The sequence below is a fragment of the Rhinopithecus roxellana genome, chromosome 1, assembly GCF_007565055.1.
Source record: "Rhinopithecus roxellana isolate Shanxi Qingling chromosome 1, ASM756505v1, whole genome shotgun sequence".
NCBI lineage: Eukaryota > Metazoa > Chordata > Mammalia > Primates > Cercopithecidae > Rhinopithecus > Rhinopithecus roxellana.
This window is the reverse complement of record NC_044549.1, coordinates 42,559,798-42,587,705: the sequence shown is the minus strand read 5'-3', so window position 1 is coordinate 42,587,705 and position 27,908 is coordinate 42,559,798. Positions and strand designations below refer to the sequence as shown.

General features: G+C 42.1%; 1 protein-coding gene and 1 pseudogene across 1 annotated transcript; both read left to right on the top strand.

The window, feature by feature from the left end:
• The first annotated feature begins 537 nt into the window (after positions 1-537).
• On the top strand, positions 538-27,469 carry HCLS1 (hematopoietic cell-specific Lyn substrate 1). Its single transcript, XM_010370516.2, has 14 exons — positions 538-660; positions 3,139-3,222; positions 4,141-4,214; positions 11,792-11,921; positions 13,655-13,765; positions 15,563-15,617; positions 20,928-21,038; positions 21,694-21,749; positions 22,380-22,449; positions 24,152-24,363; positions 25,407-25,511; positions 26,331-26,544; positions 26,692-26,763; positions 26,884-27,469. The coding sequence occupies exons 2-14, from the start codon at positions 3,139-3,141 to the stop codon at positions 27,018-27,020; spliced, it is 1,431 nt and encodes a 476-aa protein (XP_010368818.1). The 5' UTR covers positions 538-660; the 3' UTR covers positions 27,021-27,469.
• LOC115900805 lies at positions 6,119-6,239 on the top strand (annotated as a pseudogene).
• Positions 27,470-27,908: the final 439 nt, after the last annotated feature.

The window sequence follows — 27,908 nt, the reverse complement described above, 5'->3', positions numbered from 1 at the left end:
CCACAGTGCCCCAAACAAGCTAGGAAACTTTCTCCTTCCATGTCTTGCCTTTTCCCTCATGAGTTATTCCTTCTGGCATTCAACTGGTCGATGTTTATTTGAACATCTATATGAAAACTCCACTTTTAAGTGCTGTGGGTAATATAGGGGTGAGTTTCTTTTTAAGTCTCATGCTTCAAAATCCACATATAAAGGACTTCTCCCATAAAGCCTTTCTTGATGAATACATCCCATACCAAATGCTCTGAATTCCTTTACCGTCTCAAACATAACTGCCACCCTATTTAGGACACAATGCTGTTCTACGGAATTCTCTAATGTGTTTTCTGGTTGAATGTTTGTTTCTCTCACTAGATTACAAAGTCAGAGTCAAAGTAGCATTTTCTATGACTGCCCTATGACCCCCATTGTCAAAACCTTGCAAAAAGACCAGTCACAGAAACATTTAATCCTTTTAAAATTTAAGTGTCTAAAGCAGAAGGAACTGACTCAAATTTCAGGAAGTAGCTGTGAGGATGGGGTGGCAGGAAATGACGAAAACCTGAATACGGAACTGAAGCAGCAGCCCAGTTTCTCACTCCAAAGTGGCAGCAGCCAGAGAGGGAGTCGGTGTGGACGCGAGGAGCCGGGCGCTTAGAACAGAGGCTCGCACAGGTGGAGGTGGGTACTCTGAGCCATGGGACAGTCGGGAAACACAGTAATTGTTGAGGAGGAATCCACCTGGCTCTTAGTCCTTGGTGATGGGCAAGGTCACCACTAGTAGGCTTTTATCCTTTTATGGCCAGAAGGCCTGGTTGTGAGTGGTTGTAGCAAATCAGCATCTGGAGATAGAAACAGAAGGGAGGGGCTTAAACTCAAGGCAAATGATTCAGGAGCCATCTAGCACAAACGTCAAGCAAAGTGTTGCCTGGTTTCTGCTGATAATCTACAACCCACTCTAAGGCATGTCTCCCCTAGGTACTGAGTTGGGAGGAGGACCACAGGAGAAGAAAACAGTGTCTGCCCTTGAAGAGCACATGGTCTCAGGGAAACAAACCCACATAGGAAATGTAACAGATAAGGAAGTAGTCGCTGATGTAAAGTAGCACTGAGTACCAAGTGCTGATGGAGCCCAAGAGAAGGCATGATGATTCTGCTGGGGCTGGTTTCTGTGACTGTAGATCACAGAATCCCCGAATGTCAGAAATCAAGGAGACTTTACAGATTAGCTAGGTTAACCCCTTCATTATTTTCCACTGGGGAAATCAGAGATAATTGCTGATTTGACAAATTATTCAAGTTAGTATTTATTAATCGACTGGTCTCATACCTGGCAAATGAGTACCTACTCTGTTGATGCCCTTGTGATGGTCTCTCAGAGGCTTAGTCACAGAGCTGGGGTGACAGCCAGGGCTTCTGACTCCCAGTCCGTGTACTTTGATGCAGGAGGTCAGCATCGCAACAAGGCCTCACCAGATTACTCTCTGGTTCTCACCTCTAGATGGCACCTCTTACCTTTCTGGCTTCTGGTCAATAGGTCAAGGATATTAGATAAATTGTCTCTATTTCCGAAACTCTTTATTTCAAAAATGGGTGAATGGGAGAGTCAGGCTGAGGCCTCAGAGGAGCCACAGGAAAGAGGATGGGACCATCAGTCCTCATTGCTTCCTTATTGCTCATGACTATTTCAGAAACTTCTCCATTCCAGTTTTGTGTGTGACAGTCCTTTTGTCGCACAGCAGCCCAGGAGCCAGGGGATGAGAAGTAGAGGGGTAGTAAGGATGAAGGATTCTAAGTCTTGTTTTGCTGTCTCCACCCATGTCAGGGAAAGCCGAGCTGCTTTCAGCCGTGACTCACGGTTGACTCAGTCAATATCTGTCCGGTGTCCCCTTAGCATCTCTTTAACTGATTTACCCCAGACTTCTCCTGGGCTGGTGTTTAAGGGGTTGCTCAATGGAGAAGATGGAGTTTTCAAGTGGAAATAGAAAACTAGAGAATCTGAAGGCCTAGGTGGAGACAGGAGAACCCGAGGAGTAGTTGTAAAGGAATTCTTTGGAGACAATGGAGAGCATGAAGAAGGTCTCCAATGGGATGAGGTGTCTGAGGAGGGAAGGGCTGCCAGCTAGCAAGTCATGCCAGGGTCAAGAAGTCTCAGTGGCAACCACAGCAGATGAGCCTTGTCTGTTGTTACTTCTTCACACCAAGATCCACAGATGCAGAGCAATTGTGCTGCTCTTCCTTCTGCACTGTGCAGAAGGCCGACTAGAACACTGGGGATGCCCTAGCAGAGTAAGTTTGGCACCCTTCCAAGCTAGTGTTCTCTAAATATTTCTGCAACATTTATTTAGTTGATAAAAACTGAATACCTTTTAATGTTCAAAATAAGATTTATTATATGATTCTTTTTTATTTTCTGTGATAAATTGTCAACTTGAAAACATGCTATTTTTTGAACTACTTTTCTTTAGAAATATAATTGAACCATTTTTTAAAAATTGAGTAATAACTGACTTATTCCCAGCAAATAATGCTTTCCCATGCATTCTTCAGTGTGGAAATGTCAGCCGACTGTCCCTACTGACCTTACACAGCTGTGAAGTGACCAGTCTCAGGGTGAAGGTGGGACATCACTTGGACAAGAGGCTGGAAAAATTCTCAGTATAGTTCAGCAGGTTGTAAAGAGGGATGTAGATGTTCACTTGTGAGAAACTGAACCAATTTGTATTTCAACAGTGACAAAGGAATCGTATATAGAAACCTGAGTGAAATGAGGCCATAATTCTAGGGATATTATAGCACCCCTCATTGCCAACCACCTTCAGCCACTGCCTGGCTGGCCTTGGGACACAAGTGAACAATTCCAGCAATTTTGACTCACGGGTTACCTAGTGTCACCCACACCCATGGCAACTTCTCTTTAGCCCCAAGCGGGCCCAGGCCACATTGGTTTGTCTTGAATAAAGCCCCATCTCTCCTCTTGTAACTGAGCAGAAAAGCCTTCCTACAACTCCCATTTGCTTTGCTTCATTTTCTATTTTCTTCTAAGAAAAAAAAATGGCAGGAAATATTGGGCTTCTATATTTTGACTTCAACATTCCTATTTTCCCTCCTCTTGATCCTTTTTTGTCCCTAATTATTCCCATCTCCTGTCACTCTCAGATGTGGAAGTCTGTAGTGGGCCATGATGTGTCTGTTTCCGTGGAGACCCAGGGTGATGACTGGGACACAGATCCTGACTTTGTGGTGAGTTTGGAAGTAGCTTTGCTTGAATATTGCAGAGAGTGGGGTGGCGAGGGCATCTAGGCCACTCTGTAACCTTTGAGGATGCTTGGAAAAGGGCCTTCTGGGACTGAGACAGCCCTCTTACTGGGACTAATTGGTAGGACAGTTGGCTGTCGCCTGTGGGGCATGCATGATACCTGGTATCAGGGATGAAAGGAGACAGGCGTGGGTGAGTTTGATGGTGTAATTGACAGGCGATGGCAGGCTATACTGAAGTTGAGAAGCAGGTGAACCTGGGTCTCCCCAGGCCCATGATCCAGGATTCATGCTGGACATGAGTAATTGGGGGATTGAAAAGCTGTAGGAGACCAGATGGGGTAGGCATGAAGTATGCAGAGGAAGAATGGAGGTTTCAGAGCTAACTAGTTTAATTCTTTGTGTTTTTTTATTTGTTTGCTTGCTTTATGAGACAAGTCTCCCTCTGTCGCCCAGGCTGGAGTGCAGAGGTGCAGTCTCAGCTCACTGCAACCTCTACCTCCCAGGTTCAAGTGATTCTCCTACCTCAGCCTCCCGAGTAGTCCCTGTAGCTGGGACTACAGGTGCATGCCACCACATCTGGCTAAGTTTTGTATTTTTTTGGTAGAGATGGGGTTTCATCATGTTGGCCAAGTTAGTCTTGAACTCTTGACCTCAAGAAATCCACCCGCCTTGGCCTCCTAAAATGCTAGGATTACAGGCATAAGCCACCATGCCCGGCCTCACCAGTTTAATTCTTACATGGGGTCAGGATGGGATAAACATAGAGGGGATGTGAGTAAAGACCCAGACTGAAGAAGGCAGTGGACACAGGGGACATGGAGGGCATGTGTCAGTTGTGTGGCCCTTCTCAATGTGGCACATTTCTTGCCATCACGTATTACTGAGTGCTGTCATTTGCAGAATGACATCTCTGAGAAGGAGCAGCGGTGGGGAGCCAAGACCATCGAGGGCTCTGGACGCACAGAACACATCAAGTAAGTGCCAAAAGGACTGGGGGAAAGGAAGGGGGTTATGGGAAGAGCCCAAAGAAAACTCAGAGACTTGGGGGAAGGTGAGGGAGGAAAAGGATAGGGTAGTTCATGTCTATGTATTATTGTGTTTGGTTTCTTCTGGAGTCTGTTCCTGTGTGTAGCTTGTGTGTCATTGTGTACTTCCATTTTATGTCTCTCCTCTTATCCTCCTCAACGCTATTATCTGTCTTTTATACCTAACAACTCTGCTATTTCCCCAAGTGGGGGTCTATTGGATTAACTGCCTCCCTTCCTTTAGTAAGGCATGAGAGATTCAGAGAGGAAGTGGCCCAAATACTAAGGTCCTCTCTATCTATCTACCTGGCAATCATCCATCTCCTGTCTATCTCTTCAGATAAATATAAATGTGTATTTAGAATTCAGGGTGACTTCCTTCGGATGGACTAAGAATAATTCAGTAAAATGTCAAGGTGAAGAACTCAGAATAAATGCTATAAAAAGAGGCCACTTCAGCTCCCATACCTGGCCCAAATAACTTTTAAAATACAGATTTGTACTTAGCTATTTGACAGAAGTTGGAAGCCATGAATGGTAATATGAAGAAATGTAACACTTGGAAAACCTGTTGATAAAAACTATTTTGGCAATGATGTTCAGGAGTCTTTAAGATTATAGCCCCATTTGCATCTTACCAGAAACAAACAAACAAACAAAACCCTCTGATACCAGAAGATAAAAGGAACTTACAGACATATCCGGGGTTTCTGTGGGATATGTCATATATTCAGGCTGAGAGATCCCCTCCTCTCTTCCATGAATTATTCAGGATCATCTAACCAGGACCATCTGCTTTGGACAGTATCAGAATGTCAAACATTAGTAGCAAGGTAGACACAATAAATAGTGTAACGAGCAAGCATTCAACAACTACACACAAAATGGCAAGACTAATACAGTCTTAAGCTCCATTTTTAACTCCCCCCACCGCACCCTAAGAGCAGTGCTTTTACCTCTAGATTTTAAAAAGTGTCAGTGGATGACCACATTGCACAAGCAACACACTGTGAAAGCCTGGCACAAGTTTATACAACTGGATGACAGTACCACATTGTTTAATCAGAAATAAATGATTTCGGCCAGGCGTGGTGGCTCACGCTTGTAATCCCAGAACTTTGGTAGGCCGAGGCAAGCAGATCACTTGAGGTCAGGAGTTCAAGACCAGCCTGGCCAACATGATGAAACTCTGTCTCTACTAAAAATACAAAAATTAGCCAGGCGTGGTGGTGGGTGCCTGTAATCCCAGCTACTCAGGAGGCGAAGCACAGCAGTCTCTTGAACCCGGGAGGCACAGGTTGCTGTGAGCTGAGATCGCGCCACTGCACTCCAGCCAGGGCGATAGAGAATCAGTCTCAATGAATAAATAAATAAATAAATAAATAAATAAATAAATAAATAAATAAATGTTTTAATTAAGTACCCATAATGAATATTATTCTTAAACCATGCCATTCTGGAAAAAGATTGAAACAATGGAACAGGGTCATTCAGGAAGTTTCTGTGATACCCCTCTATAGACTCATAGACGAAAAAAAAAAAAAAAAAAAGACCCCTTTCCTTTTCTGAATAAAAGCCACTCAGTGCTAGTATTCTGGGGATTGTCCAGATGAGGATGCATACTTCGTACCTTTTTTCTCCCAGTGCCTGTTTCATATATAGGAGGTAGAAGTACAATATTTTAAGGAAGTCTCCTAAATTCCTGCCATAATCTTACGGAAAGAGCTTGAATTTGGATATCGATAGATTTAGATTCAATTCCTAACTCTGCCACTCTTAGCAATGTGAACTTGGTCACATAACTTTTTTGAACCTCAGCTTATTTATCAAACGGGGATAAGAATAGCAACTCTAGCTTTGCACAGTGGCGGTATTATAGCCAGTGAGGTTTATCTGAGGTGTGATTATTGCTAATTGAAAACTTTTCCCAACACTCCACCATGACAACTTGCAATATAGTAGGCATTGGCAAAAAAAAAATAGCAATCCTAATAAAAAAATGAAATAATGTAAAAAAAAGTAGCCACTCAGAAGATGTGTAGTGAGAATTTAATGGGATAGCCAATGTCTAACGCAGTACTTAGCACTTCTGAGCAGCTCAGTGATGTTATTTTTGTTTCCTGTTAACATAGGTTAGTTTAATCAGATTTCCTTTCTAAAATCTAACGAACATGTAAACAGACAACAGCCCTCTTTTCTCCTAAGTGGTGTCTACCTGTACTGTTGTATTGCACAACTCCTGTATACAGAACACCCTGACTGGTGCTCCCTGGAGTTGTACAACATGGTGACCCTGCACATTTCTTTGTTAACCTAACTGAATATCTGATAGAATAAATGATGGAGATATTGACAAAAAAAGCTCTCTCATCTCCCATTTACCCAGGTTATCAAGGAGTAAAAGCCTGGTATCTACTGGTAACAAGCCAGGTGGCCTTAGACAAGTCCCTTTTCCTCTCTGATTCTCATTTTGCCCATCTGGATCAAAAAGACCTCTAGAGGACTTTCCAGGAGTAAGTTTCCACTATTTGGGGATTCCCCCTGGTTAGTGTGGGCTAAGTCAGTCTTTAACATCTGATGGGAATCACCATGGTCCTTGGAAAAGAGGGGGAAATTGGAGAGGAGAATAGTAGCTGTAGATTCTAACACTGACAGATCCCAAAATGAAAACAACAACAACAAAAAAACAAAACAAACAAACAAACAAAAAAGCAGTAGCTTTAGAGCTGAGACGACTAAAAGCAGGAAAAGGAAGTGGTTGTAGTTCTTACTAATCTTACTACCTTCCCCACAGCGTGATGTCTCTTTTTGGGTCTGCTTGAATAAATTTAGTTTGGGTAGTAATTTGGTAATTCAGTGAATAACTCAAATGGTCCTATGCGTCCCTTATCCATTCTGTAAAGGAACTGCCTGGTTTTCAAGAACTATCACCCTTCTCTCCACCTTCTTTTCTCCACTCTTGTCCATTCATTCTCAAGACTCAAGGATGTCTTTTCCCTTGACCAGTCTGTTTATTTTCAAATCTGTCACAGACTGATACTTTTGTAAAATAAAATAAAATTGAGTTTCTGGAAAAATAAATGGTGAAAAATAACATAGACAATACAAACACAGTTTGTATTTTTAAATTCAACAGATATAAAATCACAGTGTTGTCAGGCATGCTAGTCTGTACCTATAGACCCAGCTACTCAGGAGGCTGAGGCAGGAGGATCACTTGAGTCCAGTAGTTCTGGGCTATAGTGCTCTATGCTGATTGGGTCTCCACACTAAATTCTGAATCAATATAGTGACCTCCCACCTCCCAGGAGTGGGGGACCATAGGTTGCCTAAGAAGGGGTGAACTGGCCCAGGTCAGAAATGGGACAGGTCAAAACTCCAGTGCTGATCAGTAGTGGGATTGTATCTGTGAGTAGCCATTGCACTCCAGCCTGAGCAACATAGTGAGACCCCATTTCTAAAAAAGAAAAAGAATAAAATCACTATGTCCAATTGCTATAAAAGTTTCTAACCACATATTCTCAATTTTTATTCTTATTTCCCTGTGAAACAGAAACAGTTCAGCTTGTGGACCACACACTGAGTGGCACCACTCTAGAATAATCTTTCAGCACTTCCTGGAACCTGTCTGGCCTTTAGATTAAATCTTTACTGAGCTATAACCATAGGATGTCTGCCTCAGTGACCCTGTCCTCTTTCTTGTGCCCTGACATTTTATATCAAGTGGAAATAAAGAATGGTGTAATACCAAGAGTATTGAAATAGAATTCTGGAGCTCTACGGACTGATTCCAGCTCTGCTGTAAAAGGGCTCATGATGCTGAGGAGAGTAATAATATTTTACCATCCTATCTTGATTTCCAGCGGTGACTGGAGATTATAGTACCATCCCTGTTTACCTCACACGGGTACTGGGAAGAGCCATGGCTGTAACTTAAGAATAATGACCAACATTTATTAAGCTATTACATGTCATGCAAAACACAGTACTTTTTAAAAACAACCCTATATCATAGATGACATTGACATCCTGATTTCACAGAAAAGTGAATGGATATATTAATGTTTAGCAATTTGTCCAACGATACAGAGATACAGGTTGAGCATCCCTAATTTAAAAACTGAAAATCTAAAATGTTCCAAAATCTGAAATGTTTGAAAGCCCACATGATACCACAAGTAGAAAATTCCACACCTGACTACATGTGATGGGTTGCAGTCAAAATACAGGTGCACAACACAGGTTTTTCGGCGTCCCCAAGGGAAAAATAAAATTACCTCCATTTATTTAGCTCTTCTTTAATACCTTTCTTAATATAGTGTATATGAAATATAAATGAATTTTCTGTTTACACGTGGGTCTAGTCCCCAAGACATCTCATTATGTATATGCAAATATTCCAAAATCTGAAAAAATTCTGAATCCAAAACACTTCTAGTCCCAAGCGTTTGGGATGAGGGATACTCAACCTGTAGTAATTTGAATTCGGCTCAGTCTGACTCCATGGGCTGAAATCTTAACCATTATTTTGTTTTTGTCTAATAAACATAATATTGTCATGTCCATAATTCTCTTGTTGAAATAAAATGCAAATTCTCAAGAGCTAAGCTATTGCTATTCCCTAAGGCTGCTTGCTATTCTGTTTACAGTGACAAAGTACTTGATAAGTTGGCTTTAATAATACTACAATCACTTCATAAACAAACCTCTTTATGAGTACCCAAAGTCTCTTTCATTTAATGTTTTCTTCACTTTATTATTTTTCAAAAATTAACTTTTTTTTTTTTTTTTTTGAGATGGAGTTTCGCTCTGTCATCCAGACTGGAGTGCAGTGGTGCAATCTCAGCTCACTGAAACCTCCACCTCTGCCTCCCAGCTTCAAGTAATTCTCCTACCTCAGCTTCCTGAGTAGCTGGGATTACAGGCATGTGCCACCTCGCCCAGCTAATTTGTGTATTTTTAGTAAAGACAGGGTTTCACCATGTCGGCCAGGCTGGTCTCAAACTCCTGATCTCAAGTGATCCGCCTGCCTCGGCCTCCCACAGTACTGGGATTAGAGGTGTAAGCCACCACGCCCAGCCAGAAATTAACTGTATTGATACCTAATCATTATAAGCAAATAGTTCAATGAGTTTTGACTATATATATATAATACAGCCACCTATATATATAACCACCAATGCAATCAAGATATAGAATATTGCCAGGCGCGGTGGCTCATGCCCAAAGTGCTGGGTGGCTCCCAGCACTTTGGGAGGCCAAGGCGGGTGGATCATGAGGTCAGGAGATCGAGACCATCCTGGCTAACACGGTGAAACCCCGTCCCTACTAAAAATACAAAAAAAAATTAGCCAGGCGTGGTGGCGGGCACCTGTAGTCCCAGCTACTCAGGAGGCTGAGGCAGGAGAATGGCATGAACCCGGGAGGCAGAGCTTGCAGTGAGCTGAGATCGCGCCACTGCACTCCAGCCTGGGCAACAGAGCGAGACTCCGTCTCAAAAAAAAAAAAAAAAAAAAAAAATTGAGACCAGCCTGGCCAACATGGTGAAACGCTGTCTCTACTAAAAATACAAAATCTAGGTGGGCATGACATGCATGCCTGTAATCCCAGCTACTCCAGAGGCTGAGGCAAGAGAATCACTTGAACCCGGGAGGCAGAGGTTGCAGTGAGCCGAGATCATGCCACTGCACTCCAGCCTGGGTGACAGAGCAAGATTCTGTCTCAATAATAATAATAATAATAATAATAATAATAATAAAGACCTGTTTAGAATGACTTCAGCTATAACCTAAAGAAGTTTGTTTTCTTTGGGCCTCAACAATTTCATTCAAATTACATCATCTATTGGTGTGATCCCCTGACTAGTTTTTCTGTTATCCTTTAGATGAATATTCCTGAGTATCATTTTCTAATCCCTTTTAAAAACTTGTTTTAACTATAATATAGTTATAACCCATTTAACAATTATTATACTCATTTAAAAATTACATATTTTTTCCATTTGAAAGTAAATTTTGGCCCCCTTTTCTTCATCTTTTATCTGAATACTTCAGTTGGAAGATACTGGGCAGGCATTTACATGTCCTTGGTACTAGTAGCTTTTGACACAGTGTTGGTGTTGAACTGACAACACAAGATCTCTGCTTTCAATGCTGCCAGAGAGTTTAGAGGAGGCATGGGAACAGGGGGTTCTTCCAGCACTTGGCTTAATTTCATCTGGTTCATAGCCAGCTTTCTAAAATTAACTGTGGCAAAAGCTGAGAAGACTTTTTAAAAGACCTTTAGTGGAATTATCCACTAAAGGCCACCAGATGGATCTATTCTTCTGTAAAAGAAGACAATTTCTGCTGTGAGACAGCCATTCTATGTATAACAATGTGTCTGTTGTCCTGAGCTGGTGAAGTCCTAGTAATATCACTATCTCAATACCCTAAACCCTTATTGCTTGCTACAGAAAGTCAAATTTCTTATTTAGGGTTCTCTTGCCCAAATGTTTCCAACAATCCCCGGATCCTTATGTGTCCAAATAACAGATCTGATTGTCATTTGGTGCTGAGCTATCACTTCATATCCTCAAGCCAAAGAGGTTGGCCAAGATGGCTTTCCACCCTCTTAAGTATTGCAGTCACCTTCATGGTAAAGATGGAAGTGGGTGTGAAGTAAGAAAGAGAATGCCTTTTTTTGGTGGTACTTTCTCTTAGGGATAAAGGTGTCCCTTCAAATCAAGATAATTTGAGCCTTAACGTGTCATAGCAATTACTGTGAGTGGATTTTGTTAGTTAGTTTTCATTAGTTATTAGTTTTCTCAGGTATTATCAGGCTGTGGGGAAGGGGCAGAAGATCTTAATTCATGACCAAAAAGCATAAAAAAGTACTACTAATGTTTAAATAAATTTCCCCAATTCTGTGTTTTTATAAGCATTGTTTTTAATGACTTCCTAGTACACTAGTGAAAGGTAATATTTCAATTTATTTAACTATTACCCAACCACTGGTCATGTAGATTGTTTCTTAGTTATTGCTATTATATACTACGCTTCAATGAGTATCATTTAGACATTAAGCTTTGCCGTATTTAAAATATTTCCCTGGTGTAGACTCCTAAAACTAGAATGTGTAGGTCCAATGGTATGTGAATATTTTTCTGCTTTTTGAGACACATCCTCTAATTGATAGAAAGCTGATCCATTCAGAAAAGAAAATAACTTTCCAGTTATCAGAATATAGGTATCATTGTCCTCTAATATTTAAGAACATGAAAAATGGGACTAAAGGTCAGAAGGTTATTTTAGTGAGCAAAATAACAGACTAGAGGAAATATTTTTGGCCTATGGAGAGTTTAAATCAGGCTATGGTATGCAGGCCAGACTGATCTTTTACTTCTAGACCTATCACTAGTATATTCTGGGGGCCCAGGTTATTACTGAAAATAAACAGGACAGACTTCAAGACTTCCATTTTTCTGGGAAGATGGGTTTGTTGACCTTCCTGGGATAGATGATCCTTGGTCATGTGGTTTCTTCCAGCATCCACCAGCTGAGGAACAAAGTATCAGAGGAGCATGATGTTCTCAAGAAGAAAGAGATGGAGTCAGGGCCCAAAGCATCCCATGGCTATGGAGGTCGGTTTGGAGTAGAAAGAGACCGAATGGACAAGGTAAGTTGAAAGGGAAAGATTTGCTTTGAAAATATACATTTAAAAAATTGATATACATATTTATATATTTTGTAAATATTTATAAATAATTATATACTTATATATAATTATATACTGCTATAATAAGAGCCAATTATATATAAGTATATTATTATATAAGTATATACTTATTATATATTTGTATGATTATATATAATATATAATAAATATAATATATATTATAATATAATATAATCATAATAAATATATTATATATTTATATATACTTATATATTATATAGTCTATAGTATATATTAATTATAATATATAGCATTAATAGTATATATTATATATTACATATTATATATTAATGATATCAAATATAATATATAATGTATTATATAATAATGTAGATTATATATTATATGTGACATATATAATATATGATTATATATAATATTTATATGTTAATATATAATATAGCAATATATTTAGTATAATATATTATAACTTATATATAGTATGTTATATATAAGTATATAGTTATATACTTATATAGTATCTGTTACATATAAATATATATAATAAGTATATAATATAGTATCATATATAAGTATAAATATATCATATATTAATGCATTATATTATATACTTAAATACATATAATTATTTGTACAATATATAAATATATAATATAAATAATTTAAGTAAATGTAAATATATAAATTTATATTATATGTATATTTTAATATAATTATATGATATAATATATTTATATTATAAATAGTTTATTCATAAATATATATAGTATATATTTAAGTATATATAAAATATTTCACTAGAACACCCAGATACTTTTGTTCTCGATCAAAATATATATTTTTTGACTCATTTATCGGTTCATGAGTTAAAACTCATTCAAAAGTACAGGGTTCATTTGGTCTCTAATATTATTGAGACCAATATTATTGATACAAATATCATATTACTTGTATCAAATTTTTCTTATCTCAACACATAAGATATACATGGCAGAAAATAAGAGCCTATATATTAGAACTGCTGGCCTGTTGTAGCCCCAACCACACTGTAACTCCTAGACCAAGAAGACAGGGAACACAAGTGGAGAAGGAAAAAATATGTTTTAAAATCATTTGCTGCTTTTAAATGTTTATGTATTATGTCTATGTTGCGACTTCTCTTTATTATTTTCTTTACTGTGTATTTAGTGATTTTTTGTATATATGTCCTACATTACATGTTGTATAAAGCTCAGAGTTCACTTCTGAACTTTGATGGCCATACAGGAGCAAAGATCTAGAACAAGATCCCTGGCTCTCCTAGTGAAAATTCCATCCCGGCTATGGCGTCCGGTCAGTCCCCTTGGTCTCTCCTCCACACTACCCCACACTACACTCTGTTCTGCTGCACAGTGCTCTTGTTTCAGCTCTTCTTGTTTCTGATTTAAACACTGCTCTGTCTATCTAGTCTCTATCCCCTTGTTCCCAGCCCATCCTATGGGAGTGTTCAGAATGAAGGATTACTAATGGTATTAAAGAAGAACAGGAATGAGCAGGTCTCCAGAAATAATCACCTTGCTCTCCCATCGCATATTCCTTGGCACCACTGTCAGAGGCCATAGATCTGACCCAGAATGGAATTTCTTACATGCCTACATCCCACTCCATCTCTGTATTCATTTTTTTAAGGTCATTTTTATCATTTCACTCACTCCATCCTTGATTCTTCTCAGAGTGCAGTGGGCCATGAGTATGTTGCCGAGGTGGAGAAGCACTCTTCTCAGACGGATGCTGCCAAAGGCTTTGGGGGCAAGTACGGAGTTGAGAGGGACAGGGCAGACAAGGTAAGTGACCACTCTCTCTCCCCACCACCCACCTCCAGTCATGTGAAAGTTGCCCACACTCACCCCTGGATGGAGGCACATGCTTCTTTGTTGGAAGACAGGGCAGTGGATGCTGTGAGGACCTGACACCATCACAGGGATACCTCCCTCAGCAAGTTCCTTGGTGCCAATGTTGGAAGCCACATGTTGAGCTCAGAGATTCAAATAAGGAGAAGCTTCTCAAACTGTCTGTTTGAATGAAGAATTCCTCAAGCCACTGGTTTTTATATACTCACATGCATGAAGACAGAACAGAGAATCGTCTAAGCTCTTCTTTGGCTTAACATCAAAACCCTATAAATACTCATGTCTTTTAGGAAAACAGAGTTGTCAGTTTAAATATTACTACCACGGCAGCAGATAATCAAGTTAAACAACTAATTAGGGTTACTATTTACAGGATTTAGCATCAATCCACAAAGTCCAGGTATTTTTAAAGACTCCTTTGTAAAAAACAAAACAAAATGTTGTTTTAAAGACAGAAAAAAGTACCATATGATTACAGCATCATATTGTTGACAGGAGAGTAAGATTGGTAACTCATTGATGTTTTTAGTTCCACACCTTATTAGGTCAGATTCTTTGAGCTCATTTTTTATAGTGCAGAATGGTATCTCCTGCCCTGCAGCTGCACACAGAGAGAGGACATCTCCTTCATAGCTAGCTGAGATTTTTTCTTTGTTTTTACCAACAGTTGTTAATTAAGTGGGCATGAATCCTTAAAGCTAAGTTCTAGAACATTAATTGTTTGCATCATAGGAGGGAAAATCCATGAAAAACAAAACCAGGGAAGTTTAAAACATACTGCAAAGCTAAGGGAAGATGTAGAAGGCAATAGTGGAATATGGAGCATGCAATGTTCTAGAATCAGGATGGAATTCCCTGTTCCATCTTGATCCCCCTCTTGCCTGCCTTTGTTTAATCTCCAATTCTTACATCTTTTGCTCACAAGCCACAAATGGAATCACCCAGTCAGTGTGTCATGTAAATCAAGAAACAATACATGTTAATAGTTCTTAAGATGCAAAACCCCAGACTTGCTCAGATACCCATAGTTCCTGAGCCAGATGGAGAACAAAACTCTGCGGTAATGTTGAGTATCTGGGCAACATGTCCAGTCCCGGAGCTGGCTAGGATCCAGACTCTTCTGGTTGCAGTTATCCCACCAGAATCCACATATTGTGTTTCCATTATTGAGTAATGAAAGAGAAGAGGTACAGCATGATCAACTGGGAATAGGATAATGTCTCTTCATGAACAGAGTGATTTATACTTTATAAGGCGCTTTTCTAGGTATTACATTTCACTTTTGTGAGGATTCGTTAGAAAGAAAAGCACTAAGTTAGCAAATGAACCTAAGTAGACACTTTACCTTGTCCCATTTAGTTCTCGTGATATCCCAAATGAAGAGGGATCATTTCTCTCATTTTACAGTTGAGGTAGATAAGACAGACATGCCTCTCCTGATTTTATATTAAAAGAGACTGGGGCTTAGTAATATAAAGGAACATGCCTAAACTTCAACAACTATAAATAGGGGATGTAGGGTTTAAACCTAGAACCGTCTGTGTCCAGGGCCTATGTTCATCGCTCTGTAGTATCTTGTGTCCATACCAGCCTGTTTCTACATTAAACACCCATACTCAGCCTGAAGCCCCTACAAACTACCTCTGGGACTGGCTGGGAGTAAGGGGAGGTCAGGAAGGGGAAAACCTGTCAGCTCTGATTCTAACCAATTCTCTCTCCTCTTCTCTGTAGTCAGCAGTCGGCTTTGATTATAAAGGAGAAGTGGAGAAGCACACATCTCAGAAAGGCAAGGACACTGTACTTCACTCAGCCTTGGCAATCTGACTGGCAGGCTCTTCTGCTAAGACTTTATCTTCCAACAGTTGTCATCAGCTCTTTAACTTCCATGACCCAGCTCACCACTATTTTATTTACTTTTTGTTCATTTGTTTTGCACTGTCACCCAGGCAGGAGTGCAGTGGCACAATCACAGGTCACTGCAGCTGCGACTTCCTGGGCTCAAGCGATCCTCCCACCTCAGCGTTCTGAGTAGCTGTGACTACAGGTGTGCACCGCCATGCCTGGCTAATTTTTTATTCTTTGTAGAGATGGAGTCTCACTATGTTGCCCAGGCAGTCTCGAACATTTTGGCTCAAGTGATCCTCCCCTCTCACCCTCTCAAAGTGCTGGGATTGCAGGCAGGAGCCACCGCACCCAGCACTATTTTATATACTTTTGTTTTGTTTTGTTTTGTTTGTTTTTTGAGATGAAGTCTTGCTCTGTCACCCAGGCTAGAGGGCAGTAGCGCAATCTCGGCTCACTGCAAGCTCCGCATCCCGGGTTCATGCCATTCTCCTGCCTCAGCCTCCTGAGTAGCCGGGACTACAGGTGACTGCCACCACTCCTGGCTAATTTTTTTTGTATTTTTAGTAGAGACGGGGTTTCACCGTGTTAGCCAGGATGGTCTTGATCTCCTGACCTCGTGATCCCCCCACCTCGGCCTCCCAAAGTGCTGGGATTACAGGTGTGAGCCACCATACCCAGCCCTATTTTATATGCTTTTTAAACCCAGTGTGTACTTGCTTCTCTTTTTCTCCATGATTGCTTTCTATAATATTGATCAAGTTTTTGAATCCCTCTTTTTTCTCTAATGGATCAAAAATAAGGTTTTCTATTCCTTTATTTTAGAAGGTTATTCCCAAATTTTAACATGTATCTTTGACTTAAATTTAAAATTAATCACAATCTCTTCCTGAGTATATAGGAAACACAGAACATTTTAACTACATTCTTTTTAACCAACCATATTGTTGTCGTTCAGTATATTGGTTCCATCTTATTCTATCTTATTATTGGTTCCATCTTATAAACCCCAAAAAATGAATCATTATTATTACCTAGTAAATGCTTATTTAAATTGAGCAAGGTATTTACCTGTTTCCTAACTCAACATTGCTTATTGTATTTATTTGTTTCACCTTTGCATCTTCTGTTTCCTAACTCATCATTGCTTATCGTATTTCTTTGTTTCACCTTTGCGTCTTCTGTTTCCTTCTTGCTAAAATATATCCATTGATAATTCTTTTAATGAGTCTGTGAAAGAGCTTTCAGTCTTTGAAAAAGTCTTTATTTTGCATCATTCTTCATTTTTATTTTCCCTTCATCACTTTGAAGATCTTATTTCATCGTCTCTGACATCTCTGTTGTGTCAGACTATCATTCCTGAGTAGGTAACATGTCTTATATCTCTGTTTTTTTTTTTTAATTAAAGATTTTCTTTTGGTCTCTGATATTCTGCACTATTATTAGGGTGTGTCTAGATGTTAGATCTACTTTTATTATCCTATATGGGACTTACTGCTCTTTTCCAACCTCAGATGTGACTTTCATTATAGAAAGTTCTCAGGCATTTTCTCTTTGAATAATACCTCTTCTCTCTTCTCTTTATGTCCCTGTGCCGCATTCTGGGTTATTCCTTTAGATCTAGGTTAAGTTCACTAATTCTCCCTTTAGCTGTATTTTATTATTGTTTAAGCTGTCCATTACATTTTAAACTTTCTTTCAAATATCTCCCCTCCCCTCCCCTCCCCTCCCCTCCCCTCCCCTTCCCTTCCCTTCCCTCTCTTTTTTTAGATAAAGTCTCATTATGTTGCCCAGGCTGGCCTCAAACTCCTGGGCTGAAGTGATCCTCCCATCTTGGCCTCCCAAAGTGCTGGGATTACAGGCATGAGCCACCACATCAGATATTTTCATTTCTGGAGTTTCTTTTGGTTCTATTGCACATATGCTGATTCATTTTCCATAAGACATCATGGTTTCATTGTAGTTTCCTGTACCACTTCTTTAAACTCTTTAATTATTTTAAACATGTACTTTATAGTTTCTTTCATATTTTATATTATTTGCAGTTCTTGGCTGTGTGAGTTCTTCTGACTAATCTGCTGCTCCTCACGGTTATTTATTTCCTTGATGGTTTGTAATCTTTGTTTATGAACTTATTTGAGTGAAGGAGAGGGATATTTGTTTTATGAGAATTTCATGTGTCCTGGGTTTAGTAAGTACCTCATCCAGGGAAATATTGCCTCTACTTCTGGCTCAACTTTAGAGGTGTTAATAGTAATGGACTTTTTTTTTCCTTTATTATTATTTTTTCCCATGTAGTTCAAGTCTGTTTTTTAAGTTGGTTATGGTATGTTGTGCTTTTCAAGGACTTTGTTCATTTTGTCTGTGTTGTCAGGTTTATTGGCAGAAATTCGTTTATAATAGTCTCTTCTTTTTAACTTCTGTAAGATTTCTAGTGATATGAAATGACTATTTTCATTTCTGATCTTATTTATTTGTGTTTTTTCTCTTTTTAATTGTTCTTACTAGAAGTTCATCAATTTTATTATTCTTTCCAAAGAACAAGATTTTGGCTTTGCTAATTTTCTCTATTGTTTACCTGTTTTAAAAAATGTATTGGTTTCTGCTCATATCTTTATTATGTTTTTCTTCTACTTAGTGTTGATTTGGTTTGTTCTTTTTCTAGCCTCTTAAGGTAGAAACTTAGATAATTGATTTTAAGCCTTCCTTTACTATATGGGCACTTAAAAAGCTATACATTTCCCTCTAAACACTACATTCATTTACTACAACCATTTGCTACATTCAACAAATATTATATGTATTTTAATTTTCATTCATCACAAACCTGTGGTCCCAGCTATTAAGGGGGCTAATGTGGGAGGATCGCTTGAGCCCAGGAGGTTGAGGCTGCAGCGAGCCATGATTGTGCCACTGCATTTCAGCCTGGGCAACAGAGTGAGACTCTGTCTCAAAAACAAAAACAAAAACAAAAATTTCAGTTAAAAATATTTTCTTATTTCCTTGTAATTTCTTCTTTGACACATGTATTATTTAAAAGTTGTTACTAATTTTCTAAGTATCAGGGAAATTTTCTAGATGATTTTATTGGTATTGACTTTTACTTTAATTCTATTGTGATCAGAATATGATATCTAATATTTCAGTCTTTCAAAATGTACTGAGACTTACTGTCTTAGAGACTTATGGACCGGCACATGGTCTATTTGGTCAATGTTCTATATGCATGAATAAAAGTATATTCTGTATTTTGGGGTATAGTGTTGTATAAGAGTCAATTAGGTCTTATTAATTGATAATGTCTGTATCTTCTATAATTTTACTGATTCCTTTTTGCCTAAAATATCTATCAATTAATGAAAGAGTGGTGTTAAAATTTTCAACTACTATTACAGGTTTGTCTGTTTCTCTTTCTACTTCTGTCAGCTTTTGCATTATTTGTGTGTGTGTGTGTGTTGGAGTCTTGCTATGTTTCTCAGGCTGGTCTCAAACTCTTGAGCTCAAGCCATCCTCCTGCCTCAGCCTTCTGAGAGGCTGGGACTACAGGCATTCACCACACCTGGCTTTTTACATTTTTCTTTTATTTGAGAGCTTCATGAATTTTGGTTCTGTGAATAGGTTTATGCCAGCATACATATTCCCGATGAAAGGTATTGTTCTTTTATCATTGTAGCATGTCTCTCTTGTCTCTTAGAATGCATTTTGTCTTGAGATAACTTTGTCTCGTATTCATGCGATCTTTCTTATGCTTACTCTTTCAACAATATATATTTTCCTGGATCAGTATTTAGTTAATTTCTCAGCTTAGAATTCCTGCATCACATAAGTAGTAAAAAAAAAAAAAAAAAAAAAAAATGTGTATTTGCATTCTACACTCAGATGTAGGCTTAGAGTTTCCATGTCTTAATAAGCAAATTTTCCCCCTATCAAATGTTGAACAGGCTACAAGCCCCCCTCATGATTTTCCTGGGTAAATGAGTAGAATTTTTCTAGCACTCTCTTACAGAAGTGGACAGAGCTTCGTTTCTGGCTTTCTTCTCTCCTCCCCCATTCTTATATGGAAGTTAGAATCGCAGAGCCTCGATCCTAATCCCTGTTCATTACATTTGGAATTTAAAATCTGACAGGTGTGGCAGTTCACACATGGAATCGCAGCACTTTGGGAGGCTGAGGGGGGTGGGTCCTTTGAGCCCAGGAGTTTAAGGCTAGACTGGGCAACACAGTGAGATCCCATCACTACAGACTTTTTTAAAATTAGCGAAGCATGGTGGCACGTGCCTGTGGTCTCAGTGACTCAGAAGGATTGCTTGACCCCAGGAGTTCAAGGTTACAGTGAGCCATGATTGTACCCTGCACTCTAGCCTGGGCAAAAGAGCAAGACCCTGCCTCTAAAAACAAACAAAAAAATCCCCCCAAAATGCCCTTGGGTTTACTGTGGCGTCAGTTCATAATTACCCTCACACATACAGCTTTGATTCATCTCTTTGTTTCTGGTTTCTAGAGCCAGGATTTTTTCCTTCCTTTCTTCTGAGCTTCACTTTGTTTTTTTTTTTGTTTTTTTTTTTTTTTTTTTTGAGATGGAGTCTCACTCTGCCACCTAGGCCGGAGTGCAATGGTGCAATCTCGGTTCACTGCAACCTCCACCTCCCAGGTTCAAGTGATTCTCTCCTGCCTCAGCCTCCCGAGTAGCTGGGACTACAGGCACACATCACCATGCCTGGATAATTTTTGTATTTTTTAGTAGAGACAGGGTTTCCCCATTTTGGCCAGGCTGGTCTCAAACTCCTGACCTCAGGTGATCCACCTGCCTTGGCCCCTAAAGTGCTGGGATTACAGGTATGAGCACCGTGCCCAGCCTGAGCTTCACTCTTTAAAACAAAATTGTTATGTTTTATCTGACATTTCTATGTGCTTATATGGGAGTAGGGGAAAGGCATACATTTCATGTATCTGCCTTTTTTTTCTGCAATTTCCTCACTCTCTATACTTGCCCCTTCTTGAAGAAGAAGGGAGAAAATGGGAATGTTCTTCTCATCTTGGCATGGAAATGAGAGAAGAGAGGGAAAAAGTAAGCAATATTCAATTCAAAGACTACTTAAGACATGGTTTCTCTTTAATTCCCCTGTATTCAAGCCTTGCTCTTTTCCTAGGCCCCTAACACTCTGCATGCATTCCTGCTGACCTCTCTTCTCCAGCGCTTCCCTGTGTGCTGGAGCCTAAGGGTGGCCTCTCATGACTGCTCCTTCGACCGCAGATTACTCTCGTGGCTTTGGTGGCCGGTACGGGGTGGAGAAGGATAAACGGGACAAAGCAGCTCTGGGATATGACTACAAGGGAGAGACGGAGAAACACGAGTCCCAGCGAGGTGAGTTGGGGTTGGAAGGGGGAAAGTCACAGATAGCACAGGGCTCTCCTTCCTTCCTTTCTGGAAGCTCACCCAGGGGCCCCAGAATACAGAGGGGGCAGATGTGCAGAGCAGGGGGTACACAGGCAGTAAGCACATGTGGGGGATGGATGGTGGTACTGAGGGAAGAGAGGAGAGGTGGAGAGGAAAACAGCAGGATTAAGAGCAGGGCCTAGGAGGGAGGTGAGAGAGAAGGGAGCATTGAGGAAGGAATGAGGACAGACAGGCTAGGTGATGGTCAGAGGATGGTTTGCCATGAGTCTTACAGGGCTCTCTGCTGTCCTCACAGAGGATAAAGAGGTTTACTGCTTCCCTGGAACCCACAGGGATGACTGGAGTCCCCTCTGTATTTTTTCCTATTTCTTTTACATTTTTCCTTATCTGTTGCTTTCCACTTTCCATGTTTCCCTATTTCCATCATTCTCTTCTCCATTCTCTCCCAGATTTTTCCCCATCTGTTTCCTTCTCTTCCCATCCATGCCTCCCTCTATCCTCTGATTCTCACATTTCCTCCTATGTCTGTTTTCCACATTCCTATTTTTCTTCCCACTGATTCTTCTTACTACCCATTCCCAGCATTTTGATCTCCTATAACTCAGAACTTTCTGTCCTGCAGATTATGCCAAGGGCTTTGGTGGCCAATATGGAATCCAGAAGGACCGAGTGGATAAGGTAAAGCACCAGAACACCAATGTCTTAAGAAGTTCCCTAAGTTTAGGAAAGTGCGCAGAGAAGAGTGTGAAGAAGGCTGGGAGAGGGAGGGGATGGTGGTTCTGGGCACACAGAGCCTGTCCTGCTGGTGTCCCGCACTCCCCACTGACTGCCCTCAGCGTCTAAGGGGCATGTCTTCCAAAGCCTGAGCTTTGACTGAGGACGGTGGGAGAGGCATACAGAGACACAGATAAACCACAGGGAAAGGTGGCGTTGGACTTGAAATGGTATTGATTTCTTCGTATTGCTTAACCCAATCTTAATTCTCTTCCCACCCCATGCCACTGTCCTCCCTATACTAGTTCCTCCTCATGCATTGGCCATGGGCCCTGCTACATTTTAGGCAACTGGGCTTGGAGACATGAGATTCTAAGGTCACTGAGCTTTTGAAAGGGGGAGCTGAACCCAGCAGTTAAGAACTTCTTTACCCCCTCTCTACCACAAAACAATGTTGGAACATGCTGTCCAGTTGTTGAGCATCCAATGGTTAGGGATACCTCCTATAGTGGTCCCCAGCGCCCAATACCACCTCCAGGTCACCATTACCCCTGCCTCTCTCCCGCAACACATGTGCTGTTCTCCTGCCTGCAGAGCGCTGTCGGCTTCAATGAAATGGAGGCCCCAACCACAGCTTATAAGAAGACGACGCCCATAGAAGCCGGTGAGGCTTAGTGATTCACTCTCCATGCACCTCACTTCCTTCTCCCTCATTCTTTTTCTTCCCCAGCCTATATCCTCCATGCCTTTAACTACCTAGATTAGCTGAGGTAGACCTGATCCCTATCCTCATATTCCCAGATTCTGTCTCTCCTAGAAAAACCAGGTAAGGCGGGGCTCACGCCTGTAATCCCAGCACTTCGGGAGGCTAAGATGGGAGGATTGCTTGAGCTCAGGAGTTTAAGAATAGCTTGGACAACCTGGGGAAACCCCATCTTTATAAAAAATACAAAAATTAGCCAGGCATGGTGGTGCATGCCTGTAATCCCAGCTACTTGGGAGTCTGAGGCAGGAGAATTGCTTGAACCTAGGAGGTGGAAGTTGGAGTGAGCTGAGATCATGCCACTGAACTCCAACCCAGGTGACAGAGTGAGACTCTATAAAAAGAAAGAAGAAAAGAAGGAAAGAAAGAAAGAGAGAGAGAGAGAGAGAAGAAAAAGAAAGAAAAGAAAGAAAGAAAAGAAAGAAAGAAAGAGAGAGAGAGAGAAAGAAAGAAAGAGAGAAAGAAAGAGAGAAAGAGAAAGAAAGAACCAAGTCAAGTGGATAGAGAGAGTGACGTCAGGGAAGGAATTGGAGGCAGAGAACAAAATGTGGTGTGGAGCCAGGGTGGGATGGCTTGGGAACATTGGTGGGGAACCACTTGGGAAGGACACATAGGGATAGTAGCTTCGGATAGGGTTGAGGATGAGTGGTGGCTTGAAGAAGGCATACAGATTTATGGAATATGGACAGGGGAGGATGCTGGTTGGAAGCCCAAAGTTTACAATTTAGAAAGGACACAGGTGGGCTGGGCAAGGTGGCTCACACCTGCAATCCCAGCACTTTGGGAGGCTGAAGTAGGAGAATCACTTGAACCCAGGAGTTCAAGACGAGGCTGGGCAACACAGCAAGATCCCCTCTCTACAAAAAATACAAAAATTAGCCGGGTGTGGGGGTACACATCTGTGGTCCCAACTACTCCAGAGGCTGAGGTAGGAGGATTGCTTGAGCCTGGGAGGTTGAGGTTGCAGTGTGCCATGACTGCACCACTGCACTCCAGCCTGGGCTAAGACCCTGTCTCAAAACAAGACAAAACTAAATAAAAAGACACGAGTCTTAGGTCACATAGCCTGGCTTTATAAAAATCCAGGCTTTGCCGGTTGCAGTGGCTCACGCCTGTAATCCCAGCACTTTGGGAGGCCGAGGCGGGTGGATCATCTGAGGTCTAAAGTTCGAGGCCAGCCTGACCAACATGGAGAAACCCCATCTCTACTAAAAATACAAAATTAGCCAGGCGTGGTGGCGCATGCCTGTAATCCCAGCTACTCAGGAAGGCTGAGGCAAGAGAATCGCCTGAATTCCGGGAGGTGGAGATTGCAGTGAGCCGAGATCGCTCCATTGCCCTCCAGCCTGTGCAATAAAAGCAAAAGTCCGTCTCAAAAAAAAAAAAAAAAAAAAAAAAAAAAAAAAAAAAAAAAAATTCCAGGCTTCAGGGCTATGCCATCCTCCTATAATCCCCTTGTTCCTCTGTCAATACCTCTTTACCTTCCTATCCCAGAAATCCCTCCTCCTGGATATTTAACTGATTCCCCTTCTTCCTTCAAGTGCCATGCCCTTCCCCACCCTCCATTCCAAGACAACCCTAATTCTTCTTGCCCTGTCTGCAGCTTCTAGTGGTGCCCGTGGGCTGAAGGCGAAATTTGAGTCCATGGCTGAGGAGAAGAGGAAGCGAGAGGAAGAGGAGAAGGCACAGCAGGTGGCCAGGAGGCAACAGGAGCGAAAGGCTGTGACAAAGATGAGCCCTGAGGCTCCACAGCCAGTGATAGCTATGGAAGAGCCGGCAGTTCCGGCCCCACTGCCCAAGAAAATCTCCTCAGAGGTGAGCGCCTGGCCCGCTGGGATCCACATCCGGGATCTCTTGCCCAGACAGGAGCCTAAGGGGTCCAAACCATTGGCAGAAAATAAGGCAAAGGCCTCCCCTGGGTTAGGCAGGGTCTGTTGTCTCTGTCTTTAGAAGACTTCAGTCTGACTGTAATTGGACCTCCTATCAGAATGTCAGAAAAAACCCTCAAGATTTACATAGTACAACAGAAAGCAAGTCACCAGCCAGCACAGCCGATTATTGCTGTAGGAACTATGAGGAAGGGGCCATCACTTCAGGTTGGAGCCCATCTTGAGGGATGAGTTCCATTTGAATTGGCAGAGAGCAGGAGAGGGTGTTCCTGGTAAATGTAGCAGTGAAGACATGCATGGTGTGGTGGCTCATGCCTGTAATCCTAGCACTTGGGGAGGAGGCCAAGTTAAGAGGATCACCTGAAGCCAGGAGTTCTAGACCAACCTGGGCAACATAGTAAGACCCTATCTCTATAAAAAAATTTTTTTTAATTAGCTGGGCATTGTGGTGCGTGCCTATAGTCCCAGCTACTTGGGAGGCTTGGAGAGGAGGATCGTTTGAGCCTAGGAGTTTGAGGCTACAGTGAGCTATGATCTCACCACTATGCTCTAGCCAGGGCAGCAGAGTGAGACCCTGTCTCAAAATATATATAAAATAAAATAAACAGAATGAAGATGGGCCAAGCGTGGTGGCTCACGCCTGTAATCCCAGCACTTTGGGAGGCCAAGGTGGCCAGATCACGAGGTCAGGAGATCAGGAGTTCAAGACCAGCCTGACCAATGTAGTGAAACCCTGTCTCTACTAAAAATACAAAAATTAGCCAGGCATGGTGGCCCGTGCCTGTAATCCCAGCTACTCAGGAGGCTGAGGCAGGAAAATCGCCTGAACCCGGGAGGCGGAGGTTGCAGTGAGCTATCACACCACTGCACTCCAGCCTGGGCTACAGAGCGAGAGTCTGTCTCAAAACAAAATAAAAAAAGAGTGAAGATGGAGGCTTGCTTACTTGAGAGATGCTTCATTCTCCACAGGCCTGGCCTCCAGCTGGGACTCCTCCATCATCAGAGCCTGAGCCTGTGAGAACCAGCAGGCAACACCCAGTGCCATTGCGGCCCGTTAGGCAGACTCTCCTGGAGGTAAGCAAACCCTCAAAGATTCTCTGCCGGCCGGGCGCCGTGGCTCACACCTGTAATCCTAGCAGTTTGGGAGGCTGAGACGGGCGGATCACAAGGTCAGGAGATCGAGACCATCCTTTGCTAGCACGGTGAAACCCCGTCTTTACTAAAAATACAAAAAAATAGCAGGGCGTGGTGGTGGGTTACTGTAGTCCCAGCTACTCGGGAAGCTGAGGCAGGAGAATGGCATGAACCTAGGAAACGGAGCTTGCAGTGAGCAGAGATTGCACCACTGCACTCCAGCCTGGGCGACAGAGCAAGACTCCGTCTCAAAAAAAAAAAAAAAAAAAAAAAAAAAGATTCTCTGCCCTCACCCCATCTCCTCCAGTCTTAGGAAGGTGGGCTATGCAGGGTGGCCAACCATCGTTGTTTTCCTTGCACTGTTCTGGTGTTAGCACTGAAGACCCTGCCTTCTGGGAAACTCCTCAGTCCTGGGCAAATTAGGACAGCTGGTTATCCTAGCTGTGGTAGCTCAACAATGTGCTTTTGCTTCAATGTTTTCTTGGCCTCCCAAAGAATCTGACTCGCTTTCTACTTCCCTCCCCTCACACCTTTTACATTCTCTTCCCATTGTCTCTGGAACATGTTTTGGGTGAGTGGGTGTGGGAGGAGGTTGAGGAATGAAGATGGATGAAAGGCTGTGTTCCCCAGGACAGGCTGTTAGATGGAGGCAAGGGTGGAGGGGAGAAGAGGTAGGGTGGTGAAGGGCAGGGGTCTTACTCCTCCATTGAGTCCTCCTGGAGAGTGGAAGTCACACTGCTCCACACTGTCTCTTCTCAGGACAACGAGGAGCCCCCAGCTCTGCCCCCTAGGACTCTGGAAGGCCTCCAGGTGGAAGAAGAGCCAGTGTATGAAGCAGAGCCTGAGCCCGAGCCTGAGAATGACTATGAGGATGTGGAGGAGATGGACAGGCATGAGCAGGAGGATGAACCAGAGGGGGACTATGAGGAGGTGCTCGAGCCTGAAGGTTCTTCTTTTTCTTCTGCTCCGGCTGGTGAGTGATGGGAGGAGAAGCAGGAGAATTTGGTCATGTCCAGGGGAGGGTAAGAGGAAGAAGAATTTCTCCATTGCCCCAGTAGGATCTTTCTCTGTTTGCCTTCTTCATGCTGATGAGATCATGTTTGTGTTTCTCATTATGCAGGATCATCAGGCTGCCCGGTTGGAGCTGGGGCTCTGGGGATCTCAGCTGTGGCCCTATATGATTACCAAGGAGGTAGGTTGGGAGTGGCCTGCGGAGCCTGGTACCTGCAGGCTACTGATTTAAGACAAGGGGACGTGGGAAAAGAGACATTCATGTCTGACCATTCTAATATCCCCTCAACTTTCTCCTCAGAGGGAAGTGATGAGCTTTCCTTTGATCCGGACGACGTAATCACTGACATTGAGATGGTGGACGAGGGCTGGTGGCGGGGACATTGCCATGGCCACTTTGGACTCTTCCCTGCAAATTACGTCAAGCTTCTGGAGTGACTGGAGCTCACTGTCCACTGCAACTGTGATTTCCCATGTCTAAAGTGGCTCTGCCTCCACCCCCTCCCTATTCCTTTTGCAGATGTCTAACCAGATGAGATTCTGGACAGACTTCCCTCTCCCGCTTCATTAAGGGCTTGGGGCAGAGATAGCATGGGGAAGGAGGTCCCCTTCCCCAAGAATCCTCTCTACCCTGGATGAGCTCATGGACATTTCTCTTGTGGTCTTGCCTCCTTCCCCATGAACACCTCTCTACCACCCCAAGCTCTGCTCTAGTCCTCTATGAGCTCTGGGCTTCCTGGTTTGTTTACCCGGAAAAGTATGTCTAGATTGTGTGGTTTGCCTGGTTGTGCTATTTGCTCACTTTCCTTCCCTGAAGAAATATCTCTGAACCTTCTTTCTGTTCAGTCCTAAAATTCGAAATAAAGTGAGACTATGGTTCACCTGTATGCTGAGGTAAATAATACTTTTTGTGTGGCCCTCATGGCCCCAAATCTTAAGGCTCCAGCCTTTCCCCTTGCAGACATATCCAGGAGACTTTCTCTTACCACTGCCAATTCTCCTGCACGCTAGATGTCAAAGGCTAGGCCTTTTCCTTAGGTTGAACTTATTTTTTTTGTTTTTTTTGAGAAGGAGTCTTGCTTTGTCACCCAGGCTGGGGTGCCGCAGCGTGATCTCAGCTTACTGCAGCCTCCACTTCCCAGGTTCAAGAGATTCTCCTGCCTCAGCCTCCCGAGTAGCTGTGACTGCAGGTGTGTGCTACCACGCCCGGCTAATTTTTGAATTTTTAATAGAGATGGAATTTCCCCATGTTGGCCAGGCTGGTCTCGAACTCCTGACCTCAAGTGATCGCCCCCACTTAGCCTCCAAAGTGCTGGGATTACAGGC

Bases quoted from the DNA above. Each gene is read 5' to 3' on its own strand.
- HCLS1 (XM_010370516.2), top strand. From the start codon at position 3,139: ATGTGGAAGTCTGTAGTGGGCCATGATGTGTCTGTTTCCGTGGAGACC. The intron at 4,215-11,791 runs GTAAGTGCCAAA...GGTTTCTTCCAG, and splicing joins GGACGCACAGAACACATCAA to CATCCACCAGCTGAGGAACA. The intron at 21,039-21,693 runs GTGAGTTGGGGT...TCTGTCCTGCAG, and splicing joins GAAACACGAGTCCCAGCGAG to ATTATGCCAAGGGCTTTGGT.